Source organism: Melopsittacus undulatus, chromosome 2, assembly GCF_012275295.1.
Source record: "Melopsittacus undulatus isolate bMelUnd1 chromosome 2, bMelUnd1.mat.Z, whole genome shotgun sequence".
NCBI lineage: Eukaryota > Metazoa > Chordata > Aves > Psittaciformes > Psittaculidae > Melopsittacus > Melopsittacus undulatus.
This window is the reverse complement of record NC_047528.1, coordinates 118,628,268-118,648,169: the sequence shown is the minus strand read 5'-3', so window position 1 is coordinate 118,648,169 and position 19,902 is coordinate 118,628,268. Positions and strand designations below refer to the sequence as shown.

The 19,902-nt window shown below is 43.2% G+C and overlaps 1 protein-coding gene across 5 annotated transcripts in view; it reads left to right on the top strand.

Moving 5' to 3' along the window:
* Positions 1 to 19,902, top strand: part of PHLDB2 (pleckstrin homology like domain family B member 2) — a 57,940-nt gene that overhangs the window by 14,634 nt on the left and 23,404 nt on the right. For 3 of the 5 annotated variants that reach the window (XM_034071269.1, XM_034071294.1, XM_034071281.1), the window contains exons 4-7: positions 6,598 to 6,981; positions 9,244 to 9,387; positions 10,231 to 10,368; positions 19,555 to 19,683. In XM_034071269.1, coding sequence (XP_033927160.1) covers positions 6,598 to 6,981; positions 9,244 to 9,387; positions 10,231 to 10,368; positions 19,555 to 19,683 — 795 coding nt within the window. The remainder of the gene's footprint in view (positions 1 to 6,597; positions 6,982 to 9,243; positions 9,388 to 10,230; positions 10,369 to 19,554; positions 19,684 to 19,902) is intronic. The other 2 variants (XM_034071274.1, XM_034071290.1) reach the window with 1 other exon arrangement.

The window sequence follows — 19,902 nt, the reverse complement described above, 5'->3', positions numbered from 1 at the left end:
TATAGTCCTTATGGGTTTGAGCAAGGTGGGGGTAGGATACTCTTAAACCTGTCTAGTTTGCATACAGGCAGCAGAGCTGCAAGGGAGTTCACTTCCCAGGCCGATCAGGCTGAAAAGCCATGAGGAACAGTGGGATGCAGGAGCAGCAGGATGCCCATTAGGTGCCAATAGCAGTGGTCCGTTGGTTGTGCAGGGCCACTGCTCTCATTTCAAGCCCCAGTTGCAAACAGATTCACCTGAAGGATGGTAACCCATTCAGATGTTTCCCTCGCATCTCACCTATGTCCTTGACACAAGGTGGTGGAGAACCTGTTCTGCTAGCAGGAGCCTGCTGTTTCATCTCTAGTAGGGTCAGCACTTTAGCCTGTAAGATACATGCTGTTGGCTTGCAGGATGCCAAGATGTTATCTTTGCCTGCTTAGAACCAGGGCTGTAGAGGTGTAAAGGGGCCGCAGGCACAGCCCCTTTCCCCCTTGGTGAGTGGCACAGCGTGTGTCTGCCCTGCCTTGTACCCTTTGCCCATTGAACTCTCTGCTGGCTTCTTGTGAAGCTTCTCAGGAGCAGGGGCTGGGATCACCAGGGAGAAGAAGGCCAGATATGAATGGAAAAGACTGGGCAGTTTAGGAAAGGTTGTTCCATGTGTGCATGTAGGAGTGGGAAGCATCAGCAGAAATGCTGGAAGGGTTCTTTATCCTTGATGCCTTCTCTCTGCTGTTTCCCCACTCCTACAGGGAATCTCCCTTTATCCTAGTCCTGGTGGTTTAGTGTGTGCAAAGTGCTGTTGGCTTCTTATCAAAGGGTTTTCCATACAGTTATGCTGTAAAACCTGAGATAATCAGTCATAAAAGATAATATAGTAGAGTGTATTTGTATTTCAAAGAGAACAGGGTTGGGGTACAAATAGTGAAGATATACATTGCAGGGCTTTTCTTGGGGTGGGGTTGAGGTTTTGGGTTTTTTTCCTTTTTTAAAGAATGATTTAAACATCTGAGTTTTAATTTGCTCCAGTGTACCGAACAGAGAAGACATGTATGTACTGGTGTGGAATTTGGTGTTTCTCCATCTTTAGGTTTGCCCTTTTGGGCTTGTGCCACTTGTGTTTTGCCAGCCTCTTCCTCTGTGACTCCAGGAGCAGGAAGAGCCAGGGTTCCCATCACTGCCATCCCTCCAGTGTTACTGCTGAGGACTGGTGGGATGGCAACACATTGCTCCTGGACCTTGCACAGGGCTGGTGGGTCACAGTCTGCTGCTGCTTCCTCTTCCAGCCCAGCTGACCGGACATAGCATCTTGGTGTAGGGATGTTTATCCAGATGTTAAGTATAGTACTATGACAAGTAGAAGTCAGAGTTAGCTTTGCTGAAGCTAGCCCAGAAGCCTTATAAACAAGGAGGAAAATTATCACTGTGCTCCAAGGATATTCAATGGGATTCAGTGAGCTATTGAAGAGGAGAACTTGCCTTGTTTTTCCCCTATCAGAGATAAAAGCCCAATTGTGGTAGCAGCTGGAACTGAAAGGCAGCCTTTCTCTTCAGCCTGTGGGGAGGTTGGGGGTGGAACAGCACAGCCAACATAGTCAGATAGATATTAAGGCCATCTGTTTTGTTTGATGCCCGCTCATCTGAATAGCACTGAACATGATTTGTGTACTGCTGGGTTTTAGGCAGTACAGTGTATTTCCTCTAGATGGTGGTAGGTACTTAACCATTAGACATGCAGGAGCTGCATGACACCTTCCATAGTCCGGCTGTTAGTACAGATCCGTAAGCATATGCTTGTTAATGAAATTCCCCCCAGGAGTTGTGCTGGGGGAGATTTCACTTTATATGGCCAATGCCTCAATGAGCGATAATAGAATTCAGGGATGTTATTCCATAGTCCACGTTTTCACGGTCAAAAGAACATTGGATTTAATGAAATTTATTCAGCAAGTAGGAAATAACACTGAGTATCTCTGTGCCTGGTTTGCATTGATGCATTTACAGCTCAGTGCTCATGCGAGGGGGAAATGAAATGAAAGGATATTTGGATTTGCAAGGTGGTGCTGCTTTAAAGTTATGGGTATTATGAGCTTGTGTAAATCTCCCATACAGCTCGGAACAGCATCATATATATGTTTTATACATTTATATTGGCACTGTATCTTTTTATAGACCCTTAAAACACAAAGCACCCAAGCTGCATGTAAAAGCATAAGTGACTTGACTCTTATAGAAAGGCCAGCCAAGCAGACAATGGCTAGCTCAGGGTAATTTTTCTCACCACTAGTACTGGACAGCCTCTGTAGCATTACTTAACATCAGTTTAGTTTAGTAAGTTAACAAGTGTCATGTAATAGGATAAAAAAACCTCTGCAGAATATAACTAATGCTAATACTAATAAGTAATATAACACTAATAAGTAGGTTTTCAGTAGTAGTTTTCGTTGTGTTCCAAAACATTCCTGGGGGGGATCTGTAATCCACACTTTGGATTATTAAATATACTTTGTCATGTAATTTTGTGGAATATGGGCTACAGAGAAATAAATGTCAGGAGACCTGTTCTCATTTACAGCACTTATAGTACTGCACTGGAGCTCTGGTCTTCAGGCTCTTGCCCTCAGTGTGATTTGAAAAGGAGCTTCTGCATAGGTGCTGTAGGGGCAAAAGGGCACTGGTCTGAATAACACTGTTATTTCGGAAGCCAATGGTATTTCCTCAGGAGCCTAATACATGCCTGCAGATACAGGAGCTAATTCAGCAGAGAGCTGTCTGCCCAGTTCCTCCCTAGAGACAGGCATTGCTTAATGCCACTGATCTCTTCTGCTTTTACTGGTCCATTTCTTTTGTGCCTATACCAGGAAGGTAAAGTTGAGCTGTGCTCACTTGAGCCCTTCACCCCATCCTCTGCTTTGAGCTGAAGTGGTCCTTCTGGAGCAATTCTCCATGCAGGTGCCTTTGTCATGGAAGACTTCATGCTCCTGTGCATCCTCCATCAGAGATGGATGTGGAATACGGGTGCTTTTCCTGACTTCTGTGCTGGTAGTGGCAGCCTCAGAGCCAAAAGTCTATAGCAATACAGGGACTGAAAATGAGAAAGTAAATGCAGCTGGGGAAGGGGAGGGACAGTTGTGGGGCTGTTCTCACACCCAGCTAAAGCCTACCTTTGAAATCAGCTTCTCACTATCTGACACATGTGAAATGACCCCGCTCTTTAGAAAGGCAGGAAGGAAACAGAAACCTTTTTCCTGCCTCTTGTCTGTGGGATACTGAATGTGTTTGTGATGAAGTAAGTTTGGGACGTTTGTGCTGCTCTCTTCCATGGTCTCTCCACCTCTTTGCCCATCATCCTTTGTGACTAGCTGCTGCTCCAAGCTTTTGCTATGAAGCTTGGTTGTTTTAAAAGAGGAACAATGGGTAAGTACTGTTCCTTAGTAGCTGAAAAGAGCAACAGCCTCTTCTGCAGGCAATATGGAGTATCCATAAATCTCATTAGTGTTGGTCACACAGGATAGAGTGCACCTGTGTTTTTAATGAAATCTGGGGTTATCCGGTTGTTAATAGCGTTTATTGAAGAAGCTTCCTGCTTGCCATAGCTGATTAACCGAGTCTTGCCTTGCTATCTGGATACAGCATCACCTTTATGCATTTGTAAAGTTCATATACGTGGCATGCAGCAGACAGTCAAATCCAGGAGTCACTGATGTGGTTGCTGTTAAGAAAAGGGGGAGGTGTTTATCCCTGCTATTTTGGAATACTTTACAGTGTGGCAGGGATGTCTGTTGATGTCATTGATAATAGATAACAGACAGGGGTTATCACCCCTTATCCCACCCTTCTTCAGCACCTAAATGTGCAGTTACCCATACATAGGTGGTGTATTGCTTTGTCTAAGCCATAGGTGTTGAAACTGCTTGGGCATTAAGTGCACAAGACCTGGGTGCCCCTTCATAATAGGGAAGAGATTCACAGACAATACATGCAGGCATTTAAGGCTGTTAGGAAAGGCATTATATGGGGAAGTAAACCAAAAGGTTTACAGGGCTTGATTCAACACCCTCCCTCCAGAGCCAGTTTTAAACCAACTTCCCTCTTGTCACATACCTTTCTTTTTCCCTTCTGCTGTATTCAGCATCACAAATAACTTGTGTCCTATTCCATGCAGAATTAGAGGCTGGATTTTTCCATGTGCTACTCTTTCACACCTTTCATTGCAGGGCTGCTTTCCTAGCTCTCTGCTTGACTCGGAAATTTATGCTGGAAACAGTTAAATGCAGATGTGCTGTAGAGGGAACGAGTTGGCCGAGATGAAATGATGAGAATAGAGAGTATAAAATAACCACAGAGCTTCCTGTCCATAAGCCTCTCAGCACATGTCAAAATAGAAGTGAGAGATATCAGTATTTCTGTAATGTGCCTGAATGTTCATCAGGAATATTTTGGAGACTGGCAGAGATTTTCCTGCAATTTTTAAGCTTTCCTGAGCAATGTGGAAAAAATAATCCTTTTTTCCCCCCCTTTTTCCTGTTGTCTCAGCAAAGGGCAGTTTGCAGTGAGAGCCCCTTTACCTGAGTGCTTAGGCTAGGATAAGCAGCAGCTGTGCTTTGAAACTGGTCATTTCCTATTATTGTTGAAGGGATGGAGGCTTGGCATGGGGTAACCTGATCTACCTGTTGTTGCAGGGAAGGATGTCCTGATGGCGTTTATAGATGTTTCCCATCCATAAACCCATTACGCTGACTGTATGAAAGGGCCAGGCCTGATGCCATCACAACAGGGAGAGCTGCATAATTACCGGCGGTCCCAGCCAGCACTTGCACAGCGCTTTAGGAATTGGGTTGCGTGGCCAAAAGACTTAGTAAGAGGGAGGGTAGCGGCGTTGGAGGGGTAAGGGAAGAGGCAGTGGTTGCCTTGAGGCAGCAAGGCTTTGGGGAGTTATAATTATGTCAATCGTTTGGGGTTGAAAGATGTCTGTAGGATTTGCTTGGACCCATTCTGTGGAAAATACAAGCTTGCAATTGCTGCTCAGTGATTCCAGGCTCTGTGATTCCAGAGGCTCGTCCCTGCTGGTGCCGATACGGGAGGCTTCGGAGGGAACCTGGGAATAAGCTACCTGAAGGCAAAACCTCTGTCTTGGGACGCTGTCTAGGTTGGGTAGTGCTTGGAAATGGATGGGTTCAGATGGGTTCTCCAGCTGGGAAACGCAGCTCTTAACTGCGGGTGATGTGGGGTGATGTGAATGGGTCGTGTATCCAACTGGGTAATCTCTTAGTAGCTGTATAAAATGCTATGTGCTTGTAAACTGGTATTAATCTGTCATGGAACTCCAATGGCTTGCTGCAGGGAAGGGGCAGGCAATGCATTGACCAAACTGCTGTGCTTGATCCTTGTTAGTGCTTGCTGTTGGGCATAGGGAGTGTTGGGACTGTCACGAATAGCTTGTAAACCGTAATGCAAATGTAATGTCAGGTAGAGCTTGGAAAGTGAGTGTGTCTGCAGTGGTTCTTGGGGCAGGAGGCTGAGGGTTTTGGTTTTCTGGCTTTCCTTTTAAATACTCTTAAATACAAGTAGGAGTTCCTAGAACTCAGAAATGAGCTCATTCGGGCAGGTATTGATGCCAAGCATGGAACTCTCACAGAGGTCTTTTTTTTTTCCAGCGGAACTTTCAATAAGGCTTATGGTAAGCAGTTTTTTATTAATATTATTTTTTCTTTAGCAAAAGAAAAGAATTACCCCTTAAAAATGAAAATGTAAAAGAAAAATCAACTGAAACTGAAGTTACAGCAAGCTATGCATATAGTAATATAAACCAAATATAGCTTTCTGGTACTTAATGATAGTTACCATATGGATCTAGAAATCCTTAGGGCATTAATGTCTGCAGCATCTTGAAATACATCAGGTCAAACTGGCGCAGCTGTTCAGATCCTCAAGTTTGAAATGTTGGTATGAATCCATAGGGAATTTGAGTTACCTGGTAAATACAGATTTCCCCCATTTCTTTGTATTTGACATGTGTTGTATTTTAGATGTGATGCCTCATTTTTTCTGTTAATGCTCCTAAAACTGTGTGTTTCAAAATGGGGGCTAATTCAGGGAAAGGGAATCACAGTTAGCAAAACAGAAAAGTCAGGAATGAGTAAGGTCATGGAAAATCAGTGTGATATTTTGCAGCTTGGTAGGAGTATAACGTAAGTGTAAAGTGGACTCATTAGTGACTTATACAGTGACCTCAGTGGACATCTGTACGTACAAATGGGGTATGGTTACAACAACAGTATTATATGCAATATTGTAAACAATATTAACATTTTCTATATTGACAAGATAAGTGTTAGAGCATCTTATTTAAGTGATAATTAATTTCTGTGAAATGCTCTTTTGATTTTATAAGCTCTTCCATGTGAACTCTGATTCATCATCTTGCATTGCGATTTATTTATGTGTTACCTCTAAGTGCTGCAGATATCGATGGAACTGGAGGGCTTTCATCTTTCACTGTAAAAGAACTCCCATACCAAGCAAACAAACCCAAACCCCCAGCAAACTTCTTCTCACTTCCTCTTTACTTTAGCTCACATGTGATGCTTTGGGCTGTTATCTTCTTTCCCAAACCAGGAACGACAGCGGCTGGAGACGATCCTCAACCTGTGTGCGGAATACTCCAAATCTGACAGTGACCCAGCTGCGGCCACAACAGTTGCTGATGTCCAGAAGATTAACAAAGAACTGGAAAAGCTTCAGCTCTCCGATGAGGATTCGGTGTTCGAAGACTCCCAGATGAGTCTGGAAACCAGGTTCAGGAGCCACCTGAAGTCATCTGCAAGTGATTCTGATTTCTCGGAGCTGAGCAGCCACAGTCGTGGCACTGCTGCCCTCCTCTCCTCTAGAGGGTTGAGAGCTGAGGAGCACTTCAATGATGGTGCAAAGTCACCTCCTTTCGCTGCTCCTGGATTCCTGAAGGATGCCACTGAATCCTCCTACCTGAGCATCACACCAAAGGTAACGCTTTGTAGGGGGAAGGAGTACAGTCCAGGTCTGACTGCTGGAAATCCTCCTCTAGGAGTCAGCTTTCCTGGCAGGGCAGCAGTTAGGAGGTCTTAGGTGTGAGGAGACCTAGGAACTCATATAGCTCAGCAGGCTGGCAGTGGTTAGTCCATTTTCCATGGAAGCTGTTAGCACTGGAAGGGTTGGGGTTTTATATGTATGTACAGTTCAGGAAGAGCTTTGAGATTTTCTGAGGGAGAACTCTTTGCTTGGGCAGTCCTAGCTACCTAAATACAGGAGGGTTTCAGGAGCCCTGTTTAGCATCATGCTGGGATGTGGAAGGGAAGGGAAGCTCTGCTGTCGTCTCCCAGTCTGAGGCTCCTGTCTCCTGTAAGAGGAGGATGTTTCCTCATGGCAAACCAGAACAGTTGCACAGGAGGTGAAGGAATGTTCCGTGAGCCAGATTTACTGTCCTGCCTCCTTTCCCAGGGTTGGATCTGAGCCCCTTGTAATCACCTGTTGCCTCTCCTGGGGTGCACAGTGGCAGCCAGCCTCCTGCCTCCATCACCCAGCTCCTGTGTTTAATGAGCTGCAGCTCCTTTCCTGTGTACTTCACACTGCTATTCTATTACTGAAGGGAGATTGTCCTTTAAAGAATGAGGTAGCAGCATTCCTAACAGTTTTCCTTCAGCTGGAGCAGCAGCAGCATCCTCCGGGCTGGCCCTTTCATAGTTTTGGGTCAATGCCCAGGCTCTGGTGTGCCAGACCAGCAAATCCTGGTGACAGGCAGGGTGTTAAATGTCTGTATTCAAGAGTTAGGAGCATAATAAGGCGAAGCAAAGCCAGAAAACCAGGTTTCTGTTTAATGAATTGAAGCTTTCAAAATACTTTGTCTCCTTTTTGTTGTTATTTGCACACTGTGTGTGTTTCAGTGTTTGGTATTGAACTTCTGCTAACTTACTTACATCTTTATTGTCTATAGAAGTATGTAGGTATAGAAGAGAGAGGTGTAATAGACACATTTTATCTTATAAAGGAGAATCTGTGAAATCTGCTGAGTCTTTCGATGTGAAATGATGCCAAACAGAAACATACTATTATGGTTTCAGTTGGTCTTTCTGTGTTGAAAGGTAGTAAGACACAAGTTACTGTGGTCTTGCCTTTCTTTCCCGTTTGTTACTTTCCTAGTGCAAGTCAAAGATCCCATTTTAAATCCTTATTAGGAAGTTGAAATCAAAGATGTTATGTCAGCATTATCCAAACAGGATACCGGACAAAAAGCAGCTTTCCTACTAGGATTACTAATGCTAATCAAGGAACACCATTCATTCGTTCATTGTAAAGTGTGTTCTGCTAAGCCCTCAGCAAAGCAATAACAAGCAACTGTGTCAATGAAACACAGCTCATAGTTTTAACATATCGAGATTGGATTTGTTCAGGATAAAAATGCCTGCTCTCAGAATAGCCATTCAATAGCTGAGCTGAGCCTCCTTTGATCAAGGCTGTGTGGTCCAGTGTTTAACACTGCCCTGCTCACAGCCCACCTCTCATTCTGACTGGGGACAATGAGTGAGCAGCTTTACCAGGGTAATTGGATCGCAAGCCCCTGGGGTGAGATGAACATGAAGAATATGTTTGAAACTCAATACTCTTTGATCTAGCCTTTGCTGGTGTAAGATCACTGATGTTTCCTTCTTAATGTCATTTAATTCTTGGCACAGGCATCTAGGAAGTAAATGTAAGTAAATCTAGTAAGGCAATGGAAAGAACAATGTTAAGGATGCTACTTCCTCAGTGCTAACTGGAGAGACAGAACCAACTTTTGTCCTTATTTTACACCAGCTATCCATCTTAATGACTGGGTACAAAAATGTCCTATCCTACCTTCTGGCTTCTATTATATGGACAGCTGAAATTCACATAAAAAGCATCTTTATCTCTCTTTTATCTTTATAAGGGAACAGTTGGATTTTTGCAACCTAAATAGCACAGCATGTAATGTATTCTCAAAGGTTAGGTTTTAATAATTCCTGTAGAATGAATGGTATTTACTGTTACGTATAGGATTTACTTCCAGTGCCTGGATGTAAACTATCATGCTTGTGTCTCATGTACACATTCTAAATATAGAAATAGCAATATAGTAGATCTGAAATATGTAACGGGTTCAAAGCCAGCAGTACTGTGCTTGCTTTCAACGAGCACAGTATGAAAGGGGGAAGCAAAGACTGTGTTTAGCTGTCTTTCTAATGACCCTCTTGTAACATGCAACTGCAGATACCAGAGTGCACAAGTGATGAGCAGAGAGGGCAGGAGCTTGGTCGACTGGAGGAGGAGCGCATAGTAATACTAAATAACTTGGAAGAACTTGAGCAGAAGATCAAAGATTTAAATGACCAGATGGATGAATCTTCCAGAGAGGTATGAAATATGTTTTTGGTTTAAAAGTCCTGCTTGTTACGTATGTCTGCATAGCACAGGTCTGATGGGTGCAGCAAATACATAGGGAATTCATGGATGTGGGAAGCCTTCATATTCTGTGCTTTTACACACGATGGACCAGGCAGTCTCCTACTTGTGAAGGTTATATTTCCCTAGCTGGGAGGTGGATGTGATGCTCAGATTAGACGTTCCCAGCCGTAACCATTATACTCCTGAGTGGAATTAGAACAGTCTTACTTGTTTAATGGTCACTCAGTTGATCTAAATACCTTATGTCACCTGGGAGGTTTATGGTGGTATCTCCTGTGACTGTTTAAAAAGAAAGGAAGTGAGACAACTTCCTTTCAAACCTCTTTGGCTTTACAGTGGCAAGGGTATGTTGGCACCCACTTGACGTCTGGAATCTCACAGTTGCAGACTAAGCTGGCCAGGCATTTGGGTTGTGCTTGCTCCAGTTATCAGCAACAGGAAAGAAACAGCTGTTCCAGTAGGGTTTCCTATGGAGCCTGGGCACAGAGTCAGTACAGTATCATAACAGGAGGAAGCACAGAGAAGAGATAGAAAAGTATCTTCAAACTAAAGCTGGTTTGGACTTTATTTTGCAGTATTTTATGTTGCAGTTTGACTTTTTCTTATATTTGTTGACCTCTTTTTAACTTTTGTGGCAGCGAAACTTACTTCCTCCTTCCATGCCCTCCCCCTTTTCTAAAGGTTTCTGCCTTGTGAATAATCACCTGCTCACTCCCCTTTCCCCAGCAAATAATATGTATCAAGATGTCTTCATAACCTGGACTGCTTCTGAAAAATGTTTTGTGTTCCTAGCTGGATATGGAATGTGCCCTTTTGGATGGGGAACAGAAATCTGAAACAACAGAGCTGCTGAAAGAGAAGGAAATACTGGATCATCTAAACAGAAAAATAGCTGAGCTGGAGAGAAATGTTATTGGTGAAAAGACAAAGGTAATTGAGTTATCTTAGCTAGATGTTTGCTCTGTTCTGCTTGGTCTTCAAAAGGCATTTATATGATTAACGTATTGATGGAGGTTATTTTATGAAGTGCTGTCGGAGTCAATTTCCTTGATAAATGTGGAAGAAAAATGTAATTGTCTTGACATCATCTTTCTGGAAAACTCTGATTTCTCAGGTGTGTTTGAGCAGCAAAATACAGGATGCACAAGTAGAAAGACTTGACCTAATATAAAGATGTTTTTGATTAATAAAACATCCATATAGTGCTTGGACTAGGGTTATCTGTTGTTTAAAAGAACAGTATGGATGGAACTGTTCCACTGCCTTCCATTGTAAGTTCTATATTTTGAATTGGAAAAAAATAACAAGTCCTTTTTCAGCAAAGGAACAGAATGAAAGAAGGCTGTGGTTTCAGAAAATGCCTTTATTATTATATAGAATATATGATATATGACATCTGTCAAACATGTAATTTTAAAGCAATTACATTGGTTTATTTTGTTTGCTGACTGACTGCATTTTTAGTCCTGTAGAACATTCTCTCTGTGATTAAGTCCAGGGAATTAATCATTTCTCCTATGCAGTCATAGAATTGCTCTCAAATATGCAGCAAATACACATATATAAAAGCATGCATTTGCAAAATAGGATGGCACTATAATAAGATTTTAAGTACAGAATGCAAAGGGCCTACAAGATGAGCTGTCCCCCTCAAACCAGGCAGCACTGCTCCTCTCCAGCAGGCCCTTGGGTGGCCTCTCCAGGCCAGCAGTTACCTTCTCCCCATGGGATGAGCCATAGCCAAGAATACCTCAAGGTCAGGATGTTTTCCAGGGCTTTCAGCCAGTAATGTTTCCCTTTTAAATTTCATCCTCTATCCCATAATTTAAACCTGTCACTTGTGGAAATGCTCTAGCTAGTATGTCCCTTTTATTTTGTCAGCTCTCCAGAATATCTGGAAGTCTTCTTTTTCTTAGGCAAAGGTGCACACTTTTAGCTCTTTCCCAGTTCCCATTGAATTCACCTCTTGCAGCTTGCATTGTCTTACTCTCAGCTTTTTGTCTTCGGTTTCTGCCTACCCTGTCATGAGCTTGACTGCTGCTTTGTAGCTGTACTCATCAAGCCTGTGCTTGATGAGAGTGGTGCTCCCACCTCTCCACACTGTGGCATGATAGCACACATCCCGTTTAAGCTTGAGCTTTTGTGGGCTTTCCTGCTTGCGCTTTCCTTGTTCCTGTGTACTCCTCAGTGATCATTCAGCTTTGGGGTGGTCACATTTTAAGTTGTCCATAGAATGTGTTGCATAGATGAGTATAAAGATGAGTTTGATGTTGGTAACAGAAGATTGGGTGATGCAAACGCATACCCTTTGAAAGGATGCTGTTAGAAGTTGCGATTGGTAGGTGGGAACAAATCACATAGCCAGAAATTCAAGAGCTCTTTTTCCTTTTGTATTTATTCTCCAGTAGCCTCAAAGTTCCATGAAACTAATGGAAATGATTTTAAAATGTGGGGTTTTAAACCTTCCTTTTGGTTATGTGATGGAACATGAGCTGTCAGAAAACTGCAATTCCAGGTCTAGTTTAAATTTTCAGTTGGACTGAAACAGAGAAAGCAGCCTAGAAATAGCACTTCTGTTATTTCAAAGGCAAATTCACTCAAACCACTTGTTTTTCCCCAGTAGGAAGCATACCGCTAGTCAGATCAGATGCAATGTTTTAGTTGTCATTGCTGTTGTGTTCCTTCTTATTGTATAACAAACAAGCAAACTCCCAGCTGTGAGTGTGTGCTTTAGACTTAAAGCTGTGGCTCAGTTGAGACTGAAATTGTCTCTGTAGAAATAAACTGAAAGCAAGGGCGCAGGTTTTGCTCTGGAGGATGTCTGAAAGCATTATATAAAAGGGAAGGTTTAAAAAGGAAGTGGGAGACTAGTTTCTGCGGATGGGCAAAATACCAAGTGACAGCTGAAGGGTTCTGGAGACAGTGGTGTCAGCCAGCAAAACAGATGGCACTGATTGTGTCAACCAAGTTCTGGCTGGCTTGAAACAACAGCAGTTTTAAGGCTTGATTTGTGTGTCTGTACGACTGAGCCCTACAGATCTGATGCCAGATAGGCAACATCTTGCCTCTGTAGGAGTGCAGGATCAGTCCCCCAAGGAAAGGGGTGCTGGGATGAAGGCTGTAGGTGGTCCTTTTTGCTGAAACAATTTGAAAAGCTCAGGTTTTGAGCACTTGCTGCCACTGTGCTGATGGTATCTTTTGTGTTGCTTCTTGCAAGAGTGAATGGCACAGCATCTTCTAGTTGCCTGAATATGTTTACCCATAATAATAACCAGTGGTCTTGGTTTTGATGGAGCTTCCTGGCCAGAAGCTGTCAGGTCCTATTGCTCAGACAGTGGTTCTGTTTCTATCAGGCTAAGGGAGTTGTATCTGAATGCACCGCATGGTGTTGTCTTGAGGTGAGGGTTAATGTCACTCACAAAATGATGGTAGGGTGTTGGTGCCATACATGAGGGCACTTGTCTCGGGAGTGACTTGAGCAGCTCCTGGAATTTGCCACTGATCTCAGCACCTGTTTGACAGGAAACCCCTTCCTGGTTGTGTTTCACCCGTACCATGCACCTGTTGGCAAAACTCGTGAAATACTTGAAAAGAGAGATCATAAACCACAACCTAATGATGTGTTATGTACGGAAATAGACTCTGGTGGAAGCTCTTGTACTGCTTGCTGCCCAGCTCTTTGGTTTATTTCCTTTCACAATTCACTTAGATAAGGACACAAAGCTTTGCCAAGTTTTGCGCAGTTCTAAAGCCACAGATTTTAGCCCTTGCAAGACAAGAGAATCAGCTGGAAAACATCCTTGAAGGTGGGAGAATTTGAGTTCAGTTTCAGGCCATGCCACCGTGCTCTTTGCTGTGGTACATCTCTGTGTCCCAGCACCTTGCTTTTAAACCAGGGGGGATTGTGTAAGTGGGTCTGTACAGATGGTAAAGCTACATTCTGATTTTGGTTGAGTTCTGTGCTCAGCCCTGCCTGAGCACATGGCAGGACTCCTGGTGAGGAAGAACAGATGAACTGGTGGCGAAGACAGTGTGGTGAGGTTGAAAGTGTTCCCTTTGCTTTTGTGAGCACACCACCACACACACTGTAAGGAATGAAGCAGTTAGGGTTGATCTACTTAGGGTTTGGAAATAACAGCTATGAGCGGTGATGGCAGAGCCTTTCAGTACCATTTCAGGACTCAGTGTAGTTCTGGCCGTGGTGCATCTCTGCCTGATATAAGTGCTACAAGGACTCAGCTGTCCTGCCTGGGGTAGCTGCTTCCAGAGCTGTTTGCCATGGCCTGTGCTTTCAGCTAGACTAGAAACTGTGCTAGTGTATGCAGGATGGTCCAGCTTTGTCTCCATGACTGTGCTTCTTGAGCACAGCTGAAAGTCCTCTCCTTCCTTCTTTCCTTTAACTGCCATGTGCTACATACTTGGTTTTATCCATAAAAAAAGAGATGACCAGCTGTATATTTGAATAGCAGCATTTAAGATATTCATCACGAGTTCCAGTTTTTCAGAGATAGCCCTAATAAGTCACTAGTAATGCAATTTGACAGATAAACCTTGAAGTAATCCAGTAAAGAGCTTTGCTTCAGATACTGACAAAATCACTTTGAGCACAGCCTGCTCTGGATAGAGGCAACCTGGGCAGTACCCAGAAAGAAGCAGGCAGGTGAGCCACTATCTCCCTTTTCCCTGCTGTCCAGGCCCAGCTCCCTGTAATTACCATGGCAGTCTTTCATGTTAGTATGCTGTAGGTGTGCAATAGTGATGCTGTTGTTTCAGGTGAATAGCAGTTCAGGTCCACGGTGCTGTTTACAATTGCGACTGCCTCCTGATGACCCTTTGCTCCCAAGACTTAGTTCAGGATTGATGTCTGTCTATAAGGAAGCTGGAGAAAATGGTATTTGCCTGGTTGGATAGTATCCAGGTTTACAAAGTACTGTTTCCATAGTCTTCCTTGGTCTGTGTAGCTTTAAAACACGCGGTCCAGCATATGTGGAGAAGGATGCTTTAATGATTTGCCATGCCTGAATGTTTCCAAGTTAAATCATGAGGCTGAAAGCAACAACGGAGCCAGGGAAGGAAGGAATAATCAGTGAGCGTGAATAAACAGGAATAACTGAAAATGAGTAATGGATTCAGCAGAAGTGCTGTGGGAGGCAACCAGAGCTAAATGGGAGTTTTGGCAGAGGGTTTCAAAACAATTAGCATGTAAAAGCTTAAACTGCATTTGAAGAAAGCGAGGTTACTGCTTTTCTCATGGAGCACCTTTGCCTTATGTCACGATGGAAATACGTGCTCTGTAACTCCTTTATCAACCCGGGTTTCCTGTCCCTCTTCGAAAGCAGAAATCAAGACCAGCTGGCAGCGGAAAACTCCTCTCTCTTTTTTGGGAATACATTTAATTTTGTCCACATGCTTTTGTGGAAATAGTTTTCAGTCATTAGCAGAATATCCCAAACATGCCAAAATGTTTGAAGCTCGGCCTTTTTGCTGGATTCGTACTGCAAAGGCTTGCAAGGATCGAGTCAAGGAAAGAGACACTGTCTGATGAGCCCCTAGCAATCAAAGTTAAATATATTAGTGGTCTCTCCTCAGTCCTTTCTCTTCTGGATGCAAAATTCCTGCTGGTTCTTTTCTTCTGGCTTGGATCATTACTTTGTCCTCTCCTAGGTTCATGAAGAAACAGTGCTCTAGATTTAGGGGGTTTCTTTTGCCTCCCACTCTGTTCACTAGGACAGATGCTATAACTGTATACAGTCTTTTACGTAGTAATAAAGTAGTTACCACTTTTATAGTAACAAGAATTACTGTGAAATACCTCCTATCATATTAAGCTCCTATTAAGCCCAGTATATTATCTTTTTCCCCTCTTAAAGGTTTCTTTCATGAAACCCACAGGTATTTAGGGACAGACAACTAAACCGTGACAAGTTTTATGCTTCTGTTCTGAAAGAACTCAAGGAATGTGGGAAAGAGTCGTCTGAAAAATAGAGGAGCATGTACAGTTTGTACACAGAAAGATCTGTTTCATTTCAACAGTATCTTTTTTAATAAGAGTTGTATGTGGTCTGATTTGTGTCAGCCATAGCATAGGGAGTGTTTGTCATTTGCTGGCAGAGTTGGTAGCCCTCAGGTTTAACACTTTCCCCAGTCATTTGCTCCACCAAAGAGCTATTTTCCAGCCTGCTTTCTGTCAGGGACTAGGCTATTTTCTTATAAATACATGGCAAGAGTTAAGCCAGTTTTGTCAGTGAGTTGTTAAAGCCAAGTTGTTTTGCTCTTCCCCTCATTCTCCAAAGCATTGTATTGAATAGATGAGCTCCATAGCATCACACCACTTCCAAGGACAAAGGGATCATTTCTGGAATAGGTTATTTCTCCTCCACTTGTAGCTTTTGCAGTAGGTTGTTTTGGAGAAGGGGAGGGATGTCCTTTCGGAATGGGAAAGGATAAAGCTTGTCTAGAGATGAAAGCGTGAAGATGAGATGGAGAAACTTCAGAACCAAGAAGAGCTCATGCTCCTTTGTTTCTGGGAAGCCGATGCTGAGACTAGCTGATTCCATACTGAGAGAGACAGGGTGTGCATGTTTGTAGCTTGGTGTGGGTAATGAGAGGTGGCTACCTTAAAGCATGAGGATGTGTAAGTGAGTTGGGCTGAGGAAGGTCTTGGAATACTTAGAGTGGAACATTTAGAGTGTCAGAGCCTGCTGCATGGGAAGGCATTCAGGGTTTTGGTTGGTTGGTTTTTTGTTTGTTTGGGTTTTTTTTTCCTCCATTGATAGCTTGTAGGTTTCTCTTCTATCTGAAAATAACACATACTGTGGGGTTTTAATGCTTTGGGTTTGTGTTTGCTTGGGGTTTTTGGTTGGTTGGTTGGTTTTGTTTTGGAGGGGTGGGCTGGGAGCTTGTAAAAGAGCCCATGTCACCAGCCATACAATTCATTTCATGGTGACTGGTTCCTTGCTTTATTCTCTAGTTTCCATCTGGATTTTTGAGCAGCTTTCTTGTTTGATCCACATGGACTCATCAGAGCCTACCAGTTTATGCAGGAGGGTTGGTTCAGAAGGCACATAGGCATGCAGACACATGCTGCTCTACAGTTCTAGCCAGCCTGCCTGCCTGCAGTAGCAGAATGTGATGAATGACAAATTGAAAAGCAGAACTTCTCTGCAGAAGGGCTGTGGGGACTTGCTAGGGTTTTAAGTATCAGCATTGATTTGGCTTAGGGCATCCTTAGCCACAGGAGACTGCAGGGAAGCAATTGGTCTCTCTTTTTCTGTTGTTCCCATTCTTCTAGGAGCTGTGATTGTCTTTAATACTATCCTTTCATCTCTGTGTCCTCATCATCTATGAAATATTTTGGATATATGTATACATTCTTCTTTTTTTTCTTCTCTTGTCCCTAAAATCAGTTTTATGAGTTCTAAAGATTGATTTCCTTTTGTGACCATGTTGATCACTTCAGGACTGTGTTCGTACAATGGGTGCTCTGCTGACATCCTGTGTCTGGGCTCTTGGGGGACAATGTCACACCTCAATTCTTTCAATTGCTATCCTTCATGATATTCATGTAACTGCCAGAACTGATCCAAGCATCATCAGACTCCAAGTCCGTCCTGCTCCATATCCTAAAGTTCATTTAACATGGATCTAGAGGCAGTAGGCTAAAACCAGCTGTTATGCTTTACTGAGCTGTACTTGTTTGGAAGCAGGGTGTTAAGAATCCAGCCAGACTGCAGTGCTTGTGACTCTGGAGTCAACACTGGGGCTCGATGCGGTTGTCTGCAGAGAAATGTTTACCAAGTACAAGCTCATGTGGTTAAATGAGGATGAGCAGCTGGAGTTCACAGCTCTGCTGCTCCTGAGCAGACAGCTTATGGGGTCAGCTGCATCTTGCACTTAGCTTGCACAGTTATTAATGTTTTCCCTTCTAAAGGAATGTGCCTTGATCCATTTATAAAAGAAGCTGTATGGGGGAAAAAAAATCTGATTATCCCTTTATTTATCCAGTTATTTTCTGTTAAGGAAATGGACTTTACCAATGCACAGCCAGAGATGGCAGCGAACTGAACTCCACAGCTGCAAATGCCTCTCATAGCTGAAAGTGATATTTCCTGTTAAGACTGCACATTTTGCAGGGAGCCAGTTTGCTGGGATGTTAGCACTTCCTATGCTATAAATAGACCAGATGAGTATCGCTTTCAGTCTCCAAGGAGTACATTTCTGATTTCTTGAGGGAAGTAACAGTACCTCTGGCAGGGTTCTCAGGGAGTTTTATACTTGCTGAGGATGTCTCTTTGCACTCAAGGTTTGACTTGCTTGTTAATGAATGAGGGTTGCAGCACATACATACTTAGAGAGCTATCAATAGCTTCAGAGGCACAATAACATCAGAGAAGTCCTTGCTGCCTTAGATTGTTATATGGGCAGAAAAGGAAAGCAGGAAACAATGCATCAGACATCAATTGACTGTTAAATGGACATCAGGGTTTATGAGGAGGGGAACTACCAGTTTATTTATGATTCAGCAAATAGGGATTCTGTGGGGACAGAGGTCTAGAGGTGACCTGTCAAGAGTTGCATGCTTCTCCTTCATTGTGCAGCTTGCATGTGCTACATCCTCTGCTTTTCTGAGCTCTGCTGCTGCTGTTGGAAGACAGAAACTAATACAGGAAGTCCAGGTAATTGAATATGCTGGCTCAGTTTTATGAGCTTAAAACAAACCCCAAGTAACCATTTGTGTTCAGTATGTCACTCATCTGATTGTACGAGCTGAGAAGCTGCAGGTGTAAATGAAAGTTACAGAGCTGGGGATTTGGTTAACATAAATGGCAAGCACTGCATCCTAGAAGAAGATTCTTCTCTATGGCACATGCCATAGGGTGCTGCAGTGTGTCTGATCATATAGCAGCTGCTGAGCTACACATTTGATGTTAACATTAAATGATAATTGGATCTGGAGAGAGGACGAATGGATGCTGTGACAGAATTCAACTGATCTTGGAGCATCCACAAGGAAAAGCTGAAATTTGGGGGTGATACAGTTAGATTTTGAGTATTAAGGAGATTTAGATGTTATATGAGAGAAGGTACATAACTACAGAACAGGAAGTAGAAAAGGAAACTATACTAGTGTGACTCTAGAAGCTAGCAGAGAGCTGGGCTTCAGAGCTGGTTTATTTGTACCTGGCATATCAAGTATATTGGCTTTTCCTGTTCTTAACTGCTCAGTTGAAGAAAATGCATCTGCTAGGTCAGCCAGTGTAGGTGCAAGTAAAAGGCATTGAAAAAATCCTCTATGCTCTAATTTATTGGTTCCCACACTTCGGTCCCTAAATAAAGGTCAGTGTACGAGGTGGCTTTAAGTGATTGCAGTCAGTTTCTGGAGCAGCTCTGCACAATAAACCACACAGTACTTTGTAATAAATATGTAAACGTTTAAGGCTTTTGGAGGTGAGAAGCTGTGTGCCAAATACTGGTACTCGGAATGAGAGCAAAGATGAGAGAGGGCAGGGAGGTCGAGCAGTCCCCTTTTATCCCCAAGCACAGGTTAAAATTCCTGTAGCCTGAAGCAAATGTGTTAAATCACTTGGTGTTTCTGCTGCAACAGGATTTCCTGGCCCAGGGTTATTGCTTTAGAAAATCCCATCTCATTCTGTTTTCTCACTGCTTGCTAAATGTACTTATCTCTACAGAAGCACATGGGCATGTAATTCATTCTCCTGGGATGATCCATTTTCCCCTCACTGCCAGTCTAGTCATTTCCCAACCATTCTGCTTTCTAAATCTACTCTTATCTCTCTCCTTCATCAGTTACCCCACTAACATGGCTACCATTTCCTTTATTGTGTTTCATTTTTGTATACATTAGGTGAGACAAGTGTTTGGGCAGCTTGCTTTAACAGCATCCTACAGTGATGAGGGAGAGAATTAAGCACCACACTAAACTTACTGTTTTGTTTTGACCATTTTGCATCCCACTGTTGCATTTCAACTAACCAGAGGTTCCTGTCTTTGACCTCCATGCTTTGACTGTTCATTCAGGTTTTGCCACCATCACCATCACTAACAACGTCTCAGGTTGGAAGGTAATTGTGTTTTATTTTCTGGTTCATGCTTCAGGAGAAATTAAAACTTGATGCTGAGAGGGAAAAACTAGAGAGGCTTCAGGAGCTTTACTCCGAGCAGAAGACGCAGCTTGATAATTGCCCTGAGTCCATGAGGGAACAATTACAGCAGCAGCTCAAGAGGGTCAGTAGCAAGTTTCAAGATTGCACTAACTTTTTGTTGGCTTCTTTTCTTTGCTTTTGTAAAGTATGACTTATTCTGTTTCCAGTATCCAGTGTCTGAATGTATTTGCAACCTATACCTGTTACTGGTCGTGAGGGTTATGTTGCTTTGTGGGATGCTTGGGTTAGATGGTGCGCGCAGTGGAGAGTGAGCAGAGTGCGAATGGGTGGGTTAGGAATC